The sequence below is a fragment of the Lampetra planeri genome, unplaced genomic scaffold (genome assembly GCF_965212315.1).
Source record: "Lampetra planeri unplaced genomic scaffold, kcLamPlan1.2.h2 scaffold_369, whole genome shotgun sequence".
NCBI lineage: Eukaryota > Metazoa > Chordata > Hyperoartia > Petromyzontiformes > Petromyzontidae > Lampetra > Lampetra planeri.
Genome location: NW_027615192.1, coordinates 53,316 through 66,639, shown reverse-complemented (window position 1 = coordinate 66,639; position 13,324 = coordinate 53,316). Strand labels below are relative to the sequence as shown.

The following is a 13,324-nucleotide window of genomic DNA, read 5'->3' as shown; positions in this document are numbered from 1 at the left end:
GGTCCCCCCCCCAATGTTGACTCCATGGCTACGGCCTTGGGTAGAGGTGAGAGCCACAGCACAGACGTTCAGACAATGCGGTACGTACAGTGAGGGAAACAAGTATTTGATCCCCTGCTGATTTTGTACGTTTGCCCACTGACAAAGAAATGATCAGTCTATAATTTTAATGGTAGGTTTATTTGACATCCTTGGAGAACTCTTTGGTTGGCCATGGTGGAGAGTTTGGAATATGATTGATTGCTTCTGGTAACGAGCTGAGATTAGGAGCACGCTCTTAAAGGGAGTGCTCCTAATCTCAGCTCGTTACCTGTATAAAAGACACCTGGAAGCCAGAAATATTTCTGATTGAGAGGGGGTCAAATACTTATTTCCCTCATTAAAATGCAAATCAATTTATAACATTTTTGGATTTTGTTGTTGTTATTCTGTCTTTCATTGTTCAAATAAACCTACCATTCAAATTATAGACTGATCATTTCTTTGGCAGTGGGCAAACGTACAAAATCAGCAGGGGATCAAATACTTTTTTCCCTCACTGTACATCACAGAGATTAGACAAGGCAGTACTGGTCCTACCACACTGCTAACATTGTCCACACACAGAGAGAGAGAGACGCGGGCATACCGAGACAGCCTTCAGGACATTTATTCTCGAAGCAGGAAACTTCAAAGCTGAGCGAGGCTTTCATTATTTAGAGATATTCGTATTTCACGTGAGGGAGAACACATTTCACAATTTTGCCTAAAAGTCGCCGGGTCTTAGCAGGCAGCTGGAAACGGATTAAAATACATTTTTTATTAAACATCAAAGGGAAAATCTACAAAGTTGCTAAGAAACCACAGACCTATGAACCTACACTTATGTAATGTGTGTATGTATGTATGCTGCATTTCGTTCGTACCTTACGTACGTAGCCAACCGTGATAATCGGAGGTGCGGGAAGCCATTGAAGCTATGTACTTTTACATTTAATTGAAAACTCATTTCTTGAGAAATGATTTTTTAAAATCCTTTATATTAAGTTCGCTTGCTTGCTTGCGTGCTTGCTTGCTTGCTTACGACCGTGCAAATCTTTCGGTCGTTTTTTAACCCATGTCCCGTGATCCAATCGAGCTGACATTTTGCACACAGACTCGTTGTGCGTGACAATTAATTTTCGTGAAATTTTTTTTCCAAAATTTTACACTGTTTAGGGAAAATGTTTTAAATATTTAATTACCAATTGCTTAATGCTGGCAGACAATCATCTGACCCATAGGTGGCAGCCATCTCAAGCCAGAGGACGAGAGGACTCTAGCCGCCACGCATATAAAGGATTTATAGTGAAAAACTTTGTTTTTACGGGTTAATTTTTTTGTTAGTTTGGTGTGTGTGGGTAACCGTATGGTTTGAACGCATATCTTAAAGAGAGACTCCTTGTCAATAACATCTGCCAGTTCACCAGAATTGATTCAAGCGAGCCTTGGCTGGTGATGTGTTGAGACGCTGTAGGTCGAACCCGTTGTAGAATTTTGCTTGAGCTAAATCAACGCTACTAAAGCCGTGGGGCTGGAGAGTTTTTAATTTAAAACAAGTAAACCCGTAAAAACAAAGTTTTTCACTATAAATCCTTTATGTGCGTGTCCCAATGTGGCATCGACTACAAACTTGGTATACTTATGTCTTACTGATGACAATACCATATTCTATCATTAAAAAAGAAATAAAATATATTTTTAAACAATATTTTACACGCTTTCTATTAACTCACTCTGTTGCTGTTGTATCCTCACATCTTGTAACTCAATTTTAACCCACTTCCCAATGTGGCATCGACTGCAAACTTGGTATACTTATGTCATACTGATGGCAATACTATATTCTATCATAAAAAAAAATTTAAGCAATCTTTTTTTTACGTTATGTTTCGCGTTGGGTCTAATTGTGCACGCTCAACTGACGTTGACTGTAATTGACCACGGCCCCTTACGTTATGGCAAGCTTCAGGGCCACTTCCTGGAGGCGTGTGGAGTTCTTCCATTATTAGGACGGTACATTTCATTAAAGCGTGTTTTTAAAAAAAGTTTAAAAAAATATTACTTCTTTTTGCTGTGTTCCACAAGTGTTACGGTGCGCCACTGCGTCACCCACCCTGCCGGAATTCAGAGGTAGCTCTGCGTTATCCATTTCTGCAGGCCCCTTCTCAAACACACAAAGGGTTGGCGCCGCTCAGCGAGATTTCTGAATGGACTCTGCGTCTCGTGATACAATTTTAGAAAAGTAAATGTGTAAATATTTTTGTTGTTGAGAAAACAGTTCCGCCATCCCTGTTGTGTATATAAGATAGCACAAACCTGTGCACAGAATTCCAGTGTTTGTGTGCACGTGTGTGTGTGTTGGCTGGGTCATGTAGCCCGCATTCCCAGCCACCGCATGCCTAAACATCTTTTGTTCGGCCGGATCGAGGGGGCTAAAGGGGCAAGGCACGGGCTAGAGAAGAGATGGAGTGATGTGGTACAGGAGGACGTGGAGCTGAGTGGACTTGCCGATGACTGGTACCAGCGGTGTCAAGATCGGCCTCTGTGGAGGAGGCTCGTGAAGGACGCTGCTACTGGGCAGTTGGAGGCAGTCGCCCTCCAGCAACAGCGGAGGGCGGAGGAGCGACGCTCACAACAACGAGCGGAGCGCCGGGTGGCTAAAGCACAGCAAGTTGGCACAGTAGGGGGCACAGGTGGTGCATCAGCCAGTCATCTTGGTCATCTCGGTCAGTCGACCCGTGGCACCTGCTGGGTCTGCCCCGTGACCTCCTGCCAGCGGGCGTTCGACACATCACGTGGCCTCAAGGTGCACATAGCCTGGCACAAGCGTCGTGGTGACGTCACCGCGGTTGTTGTTGTTGTAATACACACGTGTTTATACATTGCATAATCAGTGCAACAATGCACGAGCACACACACACACAAAGTCTTCCTCCTGTTGTGTCAAATTCCACATTACTATGGCGAGGCCCTGTATTCTCTTAGTTGATGAAGAACATCAACAACCACTTGTGACGTCCTTGCAACGAGTGGTTTTTCAACTCTGCGTTATTATGACAGGGCCAAGTGTGACTTTGCATGAAACACAATGACCCCTGTTGATACATTCCCCGTTCTTAAAACAATTCCGAGTACAGTCTTAACATAATAACGTGTTGATATTAGGGCACCAAATGGTGTCACATTCCACGCTTCGATGATGAGGGAAAGGCTACCCTCATTTCAGTAACGTGGGAATTCTGATGCTTTGTCTCCTTTCCATATTATCTCTGCCACTGCATCTCAACTTGCCTCTCTTATCTCCCTTTATCTCCATTTCCCATCCAGTCTCTGCAGACTGCATCTCACCTCTCCACCCGCACTCACTCACTCACTCTCCCTTCACCACCATCTCCGCATAATTCTGAAGCCCTGTGTCCATCTCTCATCATCATCTTCTTTTAACCATCTCTTAACTACCTAAATTAATCATCCCTTGACTATCTCTACACCAAATGCCCACTTCATATTCATCCCTCAATCATCTATTCTCTCCACACAATCTGTCTCCCTCAGTTCTCTCCACCATTAATAACATCTTCAACCTTATCTCAGTCATCTCGCCTCCACCATCTCTCCACTAACTCTCCACCAAGTCATCGATCCACCATTTCTCAAGTATCTCTCCATAATCTCCCTCCACCAAATCTCCACCATCTACAATTTTTCCACCATGTTTGAAGCAACGCTTTGTCCATAATGTCCTCACCATCTCCCCCACCAACGGTCCACCCCCTTCATATCTCCACCATCTGTTAAAGACTTCGATTTAAAGCTTTCGTGACTGCAGGGATTCATCTTCTTGGTTCTTTCGGTAAAGTCACGTGGAAGGGAAATAATAAAATAATAAAAATAAAACATAATAAAATAATTCTCACCGTTTTATTTTTATTATTTTATTACTTCCCTTCTACGTGACTTTACCGAAAGAACCAAGAAGATGTTAAAGATTTCTCGTCACCTCTCCAAAAGCTCGATATTTCCTTGCTCCGAATGTCCACCTCTGTCTCCTGCATGTTGGTTCTAATCTCCACCCTTCCGTCCACCTTTCTTGCCACTCCTCGTTCCTCCTCTCTTCTCTCCCCTCCCTCTATCCCCACCGCCGACACTTGCCTCCGCTCTCTCTACAGCTCTCTGTTGTTCTCCATCCGCTGGCATCTCTCTACTCTTTTCTCCGCCCCTCTCTCCACCTATCACTTCACTCACCCCGCCTTTTCCTCCTTCCACTTTAGCTCCCGTTTTCGCTCCATTGGCCTGGCTTCCTCCACCTCCCCCCCCCTTTTTGCCATCTCGTTGTGCCTCCCCATCGCAATCTCTGCTCTCTATTTGCCTCTCTCCGCCCTTCTCCCCTCTCCCTTCATCTCCCCCTGTCTGTACCTCTTTCTCCTCACCTCCTGCTTTCCCCACTCTGCCCCCAGCCTTCCCTCCACCTCTCCCTTTCTTTCCATCTTTCTCTTCACTGCCTCCTCCACCTCCAACTCTCTCTTCGGTTTTCCCTTTTTCTCCTCCTTGACTTTCACCTGCCTCACTCTCACCGCCTCCCACTTTGCCTCCAGCCTTACCTCCATGTCTCCACCTCACTCTTCCTCTCTGCTCACTGGTGGCACCTCCCTCCTTCTCCTTACTCTCCTCCTTCCTCTCCACCACCACCTCCTCCTTCAACACTCGCTCCTCCTCCTCCTCCTCCTCGTCGTCCCTCTCCACCGTGACGGCCCTGACTACGACGCCGGCCGCCGCCGTCTGGTCCAGGGGTACGGTGATCTCCAGGAGGCCGTCGTGGGTCAAGCGGGCCCTCAGCGCGTGGGCCACGGCTCCCGGCGGCAGGAGGTAGAGGCGCGTGAAGGAGCGGCTCACGAAGCCGTGGGCGTCAGGGCGTTGGGCGTGCTCGCCACGCACACGCACAAGGTTGTCCACGCAGTCGACCGCCAGCTCTCCCGGCGTGAACTGGCTCACGTCGAGTAAGGCGCGGTACACGTCCGCGTCCGCGTGCACCTCCGAGAGGCCCCGGGTCGACGGGGCGCGTGGCCGCACGTAGTAGCCGTGGTAGAGCGTGGGGCACAGCACGTCCTGCGGGGACAGCGCTGCGTGCGGGGGAATCGAAGCAGGGGTCACGGTCGTCTCGTGGTTCGACGGTATGGCTACAGGGTCGTTAGCATCTACATCATCATCAGCTGTGGTCACATCTGTAGCACTGATAACTATAGATTCATTTTCGATTTAAAGCTTTCGTGACCGCAGGGATTCATCTTCTTGGTTCTTTCGGTAAAGTCACGTAGAAGGGAAATAATAAAATAAAATAAACATAATTAAATACAATTCTCACGACGTTTCGGCCACAACGCAAGCAGCCGTCCTCAAGCGAAGAACAGGTCTGTCGGAAAGACAGCGTCTGAATGTCTTTCCGACAGACCTGTTCTTCACCTGAGGACGGCTGCTTGCGTTGTGGCCGAAACGTCGTGAGAATTGTATTTTATTATTTTGTATTATTTTATTATTTCCCTTCTACGTGACTTTACCGAAAGAACCAAAAAGATGACTTCTCTACCATTGTCTATGGCAAGTCCGTAATTATAATATATATTGGGGGACACACATCCCCCCCAATATCCAAATATGCTCAAAATGTCCCCCCCCCCAATATATTGCTATAAAAATAATTGCGTTGCTATGTAAATAAAAACAACAATTTGCTAAACTTTGGCCACAATATCTGGACTTGTCTTCATATAAATCAACGCATAGATTTCTGTTCATATGATTGTGGTTATGGTTGTACTTTATTAATCTCTAATCTCTGCCATTACATACAATGAAACAAGAAATGGTAAAAAAAAAGTTATAACAGAGCAATGTAATACAATACACTAGTAGACATTATTGTAAAAAATAAAATAAAAAGTCCATCCCGTGTGTTAGTGAATTTTTTTTATATTTTAGACAGGAAATCAGTTTTCAAATTTAGATATTTTTCTGGGTTGGGACCCCCAGACACCCTGGGAGATTTGGTCCCCCCCCAATGTTGACTTCATGGTTACGGCCTTGGTCTATGGTATTATAGAACGGTCATCATCTACAGCATCATCAACATCTACAGCATCAACATTACATTTTCATCGATAGCATTCTACACATATATAACTTAATCTGTATCACTGCCTATTCAACATCTACAGCATTATATACCGTATAAGCATTATCAATGTCACCAATTAGCAAATCATCATCTGGGCAAACATCATCCATCAACATTATCATATCACCAACAGCACAAGTCATTTACAAACACCCCCACCATTATTGACAATGTTATCATTTAGCGTGGATATTTTGAACATCACATTAAATATCGGCACCGATAAACTTCATCATCATCATCATCACCATCATCAGCACGCCTCTCACCCTCTCCGAAGTGCTGGTCATACAGGCGGCCCTGGGGCCCAAAGTCGATGTTGGGAATCATGGGGTAAGCATGAGGGATGGCACGATCCTCCTCCTGCTGCTGCTGCATGTCTCCTGGCGCAGCGCTCCCAATGGAACCTCTCCCACAGGGACCTCCTCCGAGGTAGATCTCTCCCTTGAAGACCTCTCACTGGTCTTGGTCTCCCTTGAGGACCACTCTCAATAGGGCCTACCTTGTAAAGACCTCAGCTGTAAGGAGCACTCTTGAAGGCTTCCCCCACCCCCCTCCGATTAACACGGTTGTCTACGTATGGTGAGAAAGAATTGTAACATACTTCTCTGTAGAGGACGTCAATGTTTAGGCCCTCACTCAAGAAGCCCTCAATCAAGAGGACCTTTCCCTCTCGAGGACCTGTCAGGAGGACTTCAATCAAAAGGACCTCTCCCAAGAGTACCTCACCCAGAAAGACCTCTCTCTAGAGGACCTCAATAAAAAATTTGACCACTAACTCTTCCTTTAGGATCCCGAAATAGGATCTCACTCAGATAGGGCTGCTTCCCGTACGACCTCACCCAAGAGGACCTTCTCCCGATAGAATCCTCTCTGAAGGACTTTTCTCCACAACACCTTCCTATAGGATCTCTCTCTCTCTTAAGGTCCCTATCCCTGGAGGAAATCTTCCTAATGTCTTTCTATAAAACCTCGAGATAACCTGATTCAGGAAGACCTCTTGCTTTAGAACCTCCACTCTCTAGGACTTCTCACTGCAGTTAGAGCCGTTCCTCTTGTCGTCCCAGCTGCTGGGAGCCCCTTAAACCGAACGAAGCGCCGAGTCTCGGGATAAAAATACACCGATGAGTAAATGAATGAGGGTAAATTTAGAATCGTGAGTCCGCCCAGCGTTAGAAATCCGCGGTAGCCGAGTCACCCAGCCGCAACTCCCACCAATAAAAGTACTGTACTGTATTCTCACCACTTTTTGTTCTCCAGCAAACTTTCCCCGTGTAGTTAGGCATTGCGTGTACTCTAGCTCAGATGAAATCTGTGGCGGTCATGGAGTTATAGGACAGCCGGGAACTGTCGCGGATTTCTGCACCTCAGGATGTATAAGGGCAGATGGGGACTGTTCAGAGGGGGGGGGGGCGTTCGTGTTGAGGCCGTAATCATGGACGAGTGAATTATAGGGTTGATCGTCTGCATGGATGAGTGGGTGAGGGCATGCTAAACGATAACGTTGGTGAGTGTATGCGTGTTGACTTCATGGGTATAAACTATAAAACTAAACAGTTTTTTATTTTACCACTAAGCTATGGAGCTATTTTTCAGAAGCGACTTGGCCACAAACGATAGCTAAACGAAGTGAATCGTCACGTGGAAATGTATAGCAGCCAAATTCTGTCAACGCATGTTCTAAATGTGGAGGGAAAGTCCAGGAGACACGGAGAGAAATCCACAGGACCACGGGGAGAACATGCAAACTGCAAATATACGCTTTCGATTTAAAGCTTTCGTGACTGCAGGGATTCATCTTCTTGGTTCTTTCGGTAAAGTCACGTAGAAGGGAAGTAATAAAATAATAAAAATTAAACATAATAAAATAATTCTCACGACGTTTCGGCCACAACGCAAGCAGCCGTCCTCAGGTGAAGAACGAAACGTCGTGAGAATTATTTTATTATGTTTCATTTTTATTATTTTATTACTTCCCTTCTACGTGACTTTACCGAAAGAACCAAGAAGATGCAAATATACAGTCGTCAGGGTCGAACCCACGATATCTCGTATACCAGGCGAGGTAGTTAACACCTCGTCACAGTCGGTATGAGTGCGAGTTGGTGAGTGCATGGTTAAACGAGTGAGTTTAACCATGGGTGAGTGGCTGTGGGTAATTCTAGATTTGAAGCTTTCGTGACTGCAAGGATTCATACTCTTAGTTCTTTCGGTAAAGTCACCACGTAGGTAAAAAAATGAAATTAAAATTAATAAAAATAAAATAAAAATCACGACGTTTCGGAGGCAACACAAGTCTCCGTCATCAGGTGGGACCGTCACAGCCAGATTTGCTGATGCAGCAAATGCCTCCGAAACGTCGTGATTTTTATTTTATTTTTATTAATTTTAATTTCATTTTTTTACCTACGTGACTTTACCGAAAGAACTAAGAGTATGGCTATGGGTAGACAACTCTCTTCGCGAGTACATGGCTGAGTGAATCGTGAGGACTGTGGGTGAGTGCGTAATGTTGGCGAGCAGTGCCATAGGTGAGAGTGGGTGGGTGGGTGCTTGAATGGGTTAGTGAGTGCATTGGTGTGTGTGTGTGTGTGGTCAGTTTGTGGAGTTGCCTCCGAAACGTCGTGATTTTTATTTTTATTTTATTTTACTTTTATTAATTTTTATGTTTTACCTACGTGACTTTACGAAAAAACCTAAGAATATGAATCCTTGCAGTCACGAAAGCTTCAAATCTAGAAGTTTGTGGTGAGTTCGTGTGGGTGTGTGGATGAACGGCTGAGAGTGGGTGTTTGAGTTATCGTACTAGTTAGTGAGCGATATGGTTCAGTAGTGAGTGCTGGGTTTATGTGTACGGCCGGACGAGCGCGTGTTTGTGTCTGGGTGAGTCAGTCGAATGTGTGTACACGTGTCAAAAATCAACATCAATAATTTCGAATTCGGTAAACAACTCAACATTTCAAGAGCTGCAAAAGCACGCGAATACGAGTCGGTCCTTAATCACGTCAAGAAACAGTCCTCAAAGAGCCAGCCGCTCCTCATGGTAAACTGGACAGGGTTCGGTAGCAAAAATAACAAGGGCCGTTTATTTTCTACTTGGATAAAAAAAACACATTGTCCTGCGGAGGGAGCTGGTAGGAACGTTGGGTTGCTCGGTCAATGGCCTGCAGGGTCAACGGCGGCGTGGTGTATTCCGCAAATATGCCCGACTGTGAGGGCGGGCACAAGCCGGCGTGAGTAGGTGAAACGTTGAGTTTTATAAGGGCACCACGGGGTGAGCAGCCCCTCCCCACCCTCTCCACCCAGCCCCTCCCACCCCCTCCCCACCCACCCGCCCCACCCAGCCCCTCCCCACTCAGCCCCTCCCCACCCAGCCCCTCCCCACCCAGCCCCTCCCTACCCAGCCCCACCCTCCCCACCTAGCCCCTCCCCACCCAGCCCCACCCTCCCCACCCCAGCCCCTCCCTGCACGACGGACGGACACAATAATCCCCTGTGGGCTGGTGTAACCAGGAGGTTCCTACCGGTAATAACAAGAGCCATTATTTTCGACTTGGATAAAAAAAAACTTAATATTTAAAGAGCCACAGTGTGTAGCCCTTTTAAAGACATGTATATGGCTCAGGTTGATGAGTCTATGGGCGAGTGGCTGACTGCATGGCTGAATGAGTATATGGGTAAATGTGTGTGTGTGTGTGCGTGCATGTGTACACTTTGTCACATGTTTTATTAATACACTGGATATTCCTTCGCATTCACTCACCATCACATTCCACCTTCCTTATTCTCTGCCTTACCTACCTCTGCAACATCAGCTCCATTCCCATGCCCCTGTCCCTCCATCTATTCCATCACCTTCCTCACTGAACGCCGTCGGATTTCATCTTAAAGCGCTATATAAATGCGAAATAGAATAGAATAAAATCGTATGTTAAATTCTGCGTGTAAATGGGAGCTTGTGTATTTTTAAATCCTTTATATTAAGTTCACTTGCTTGCTTGCTTACGACCGTGCAAATCTTTCGATCGTTTTTTAACCCACTTCCCGTGATCCAATCGAGCTGACATTTTGCACACAGACTCGTTGTGCGTGACAATTTATTTTCGTGAAAATTTTTTTCCAAAATTTTACACTTTTTAGGAAAAAATAAATTATATTTAATTACCAATTACTTAATGGTGGCAGCCATTCATCTGACCCATAGGTGGCAGCCATCTCAAGCCAGAGGACAGAGGACTCTAGCCGCCACGCATATAAAGGATTTATAGTGAAAAACTTTTTTTACGGGTTAATTTTTACAGGTGTTTTTCTATCAGTACTGCACTGTATGCGGGGAGTTGTGGCAGTGATTAGCGCACTGCACGATTAATACACCAACCTCAGTTTGATTCCTGTTTAAGTCTAACCTCTGTGCAGTGTGAGATCTGACCTGCTCCTGGCCTTCCCCAAGGTTGACTCGGCCATAAATTAGTTTCTGTTGCAGTGTGTAAACATCAGCACTGGGGATGCAAAGACGGCCAAGCGTGATGCTGGCCACCCCACCCCTTCGTACAGTTCCAGCCTTCATAGGTGCTCGCTAACAGCACTTGCCCCTGTTATGCCAATCAGCCGCGGCTTCCGTAACAAAGGGCTCGCTGTGGGCTGCTTCGCGCCGGCGGTTCCCGAGCACACCGACATTTTCCACACAGACTCGTTGTGCGTGGCAATTAATTTTCGTGAAAAAATTTTTGCAAAATTTTACACTTTTTGGGAAAATGTTTTTATATTTAATTACCAATTGCTTAATGGTGGCAGGCAATAATCTGACCCATAGGTGGCAGCCATCTCAAGCCAGAGGACGAGAAGACTCTAGCCGCCACGCATATAAAGGATTTAAAGTCAAAAACTTTGTTTTTACGGGTTAATTTTTTCCCCTTCTAATGGTAAGAGGTGACAGTGGTTTGGGGAGGCCTTCATTCAGCAGTAGACTGATCATGGCTGATGAAGATATGTGTATGATTGTGCATGTATATGTGTGTCCACACCCCTATGACTGTGTGTGTGTGTGTGTGAATAGTTTAAAATGGCACATTGGCTGCACGCAGTCTGTGCTAAATATGCACAAGCCCAGTGGGAACAACCCTCTAAGATTACACCTAATAACGCTCTGACATCGCCACAGGTTCTTATGACCATTACAACATTAGTCTCACACATGTGGGCATAGTGCAATCTATGCACACCACATTGTACAGCTGCTGGGCTGATTATAATATAACCAAAGAAATAAAATACCGAAGCAGACAATTCACCTCCTTCCCATGTTTGTCTCTCGAAATACGGAACAAAAAAAGTTACGGGATTTATTTGTTTACTGGTAGGAACCTCCTGGTTCCACCAGCCCACAGGGGATTATTGTGTCCGTCCGTCCGTCGTGCAGGGAGGGGCTGGGTGGGGAGGGAGGGGCTGGGTGGGGAGGGTGGGCTGGGTGGGGAGGGGAGGGTGGGGCTGGGTGGGGAGGAGAGGGTGGAGAGAGGCTGGGTGGGGAAGGTGGGGAGGGGCTGGGTGGGGAGGGTGGGGCTGGGTGGGGGGTAGGAGGGGTGGGGCTGGGTGGGGAGGGTGGGCTGGGTGCGGAGGGGAGGGTGGGGCTGGGTGGGGAGGGGAGGGTGGAGAGAGGCTGGGTGGGGAGGGTGGGGAGGGTGGGGAGGGGCTGGGTGGGGAGGGTGGGGCTGGGTGGGGGGTAGGAGGGGTGGGGCTGGGTGGGGAGGGGCTGGTCACCCCGTGGTGCCCTTATAAAACTCAACGTTTAACCTACTCAAGCAGCCGTCCTCAGGTGAAGAACAGGTCTGTCGGAAAGACAGCTTGGTGGTGTTCATTCAGACGCTGCCTTTCCGACAGACCTGTTCTTTATTTTTAAATCCTTTATATTAAGTTCACTTGCTTGCTTGCTTGCGCGCTTACGACCGTGCAAATCTTTCGGTCGTTTTTTAACCCACTTCCCGTGATCCAATCGAGCTGACATTTTGCACACAGACTCGTTGTGCGTGACAATTTCTTTTAGTGAAAACAAATTTCCAAAATGTTACACTTTTTAGGTAATTTTTTTTTATATTTAATTACCAATTGCTTAATGGTGGCAGGTAATCTTCTGACCCATAGGTGGCAGCCATTTCAAGCCAGAGGACGAGAGGACTCTAGCCGCCCGTTTCAAAGACAAATGTGGGCTGGGTTGTGGCCCATTGAACACGCATATAAAGGATTTATAGTGAAAAACTTTGTTTTTACGGGTTAATTTTGTATTATTTTATTATTTCCCTTCTACGTGACTTTACCGAAAGAACCAAGAAGATGAATACGGTAACCGTTCGATGGCCAGCCAAAAGCCGATAGGATGACCGTAGTTTGCGTGATGGTTTATGCTTCTTGACGAGATCAGAAACGTATTTTAGTTCATTTGTGGCAAGCGCCTTGTGTGTAATTATGTGTATGACCTTATAGCTAAACTTAAAACCCCAAATGTCCAGCCTCAGTGCCGAAGATTGCGAACAACTTTGTTGCTAAAAATGTTTGAGGCCATTAGCTTGATTCGTAATTAAATGTTGGATTAAGCTACAATGATCCGACCAAATATGTTGAGTTACGACCCTGCACCACGTGACACAGCCAAACAAATGCAATTCTCACGCGAACATTTTTTCATCTCACGGGTAAGATGATATTCAATTCGCACAACAAATATCTTGCAATCGCCATGCGCTTCGTTGGAAACTGCATCAAAACATCGGCACAAAATCTAGCAAATCAGAATAAATATCCAGGAATTCAGAACAATCAGCCGATCACATTTCCAGACCAATATTATTAGGCGGCATTCTTTGGATACTGTTACCCCCCCCCCATGTAAGGAGTGGTTCAGTCTAGACCCAGGCTCCCTGGATTTCCATGCCCCCGCATCCCCACGCTTAGGCATCCCATGGTTTGTTCCAGGCCCTGGGTCGCGTGCATCGCTAGGCATGCGCTGCTGCTGCTGCTGATGATGGTGTTGATAGAATTAGCAATTAATTAGCGTGAGCAATAATATAATTAGCCAATTGATATTTTAGCCATTTGTTATGTATTAGTATCAGTGTAATAATTGTTGGAAATATTTCT

General features: G+C 46.2%; 1 protein-coding gene across 1 annotated transcript; it reads right to left on the bottom strand.

The window, feature by feature from the left end:
- Positions 1-3,945: 3,945 nt before the first annotated feature.
- On the bottom strand, positions 3,946-8,088 carry LOC144740981 (uncharacterized). Its single transcript, XM_078623675.1, has 2 exons — positions 6,463-8,088; positions 3,946-5,141 (listed from the first exon to the last, which is right to left on the bottom strand). The coding sequence occupies exons 1-2, from the start codon at positions 6,569-6,571 to the stop codon at positions 4,084-4,086; spliced, it is 1,167 nt and encodes a 388-aa protein (XP_078479801.1). The 5' UTR covers positions 6,572-8,088; the 3' UTR covers positions 3,946-4,083.
- Between the last annotated feature and the right edge of the window lie 5,236 nt (positions 8,089-13,324).

Coding starts and splice junctions, on each gene's coding strand:
- LOC144740981 (XM_078623675.1), bottom strand. CDS start 6,571: ATGCAGCAGCAGCAGGAGGAGGATCGTGCCATCCCTCATGCTTACCCC. Junction 5,142..6,462: donor TGACCAGCACTTCGGAGAGG/GTGAGAGGCGTG, acceptor CCCCGCACGCAG/CGCTGTCCCCGCAGGACGTG.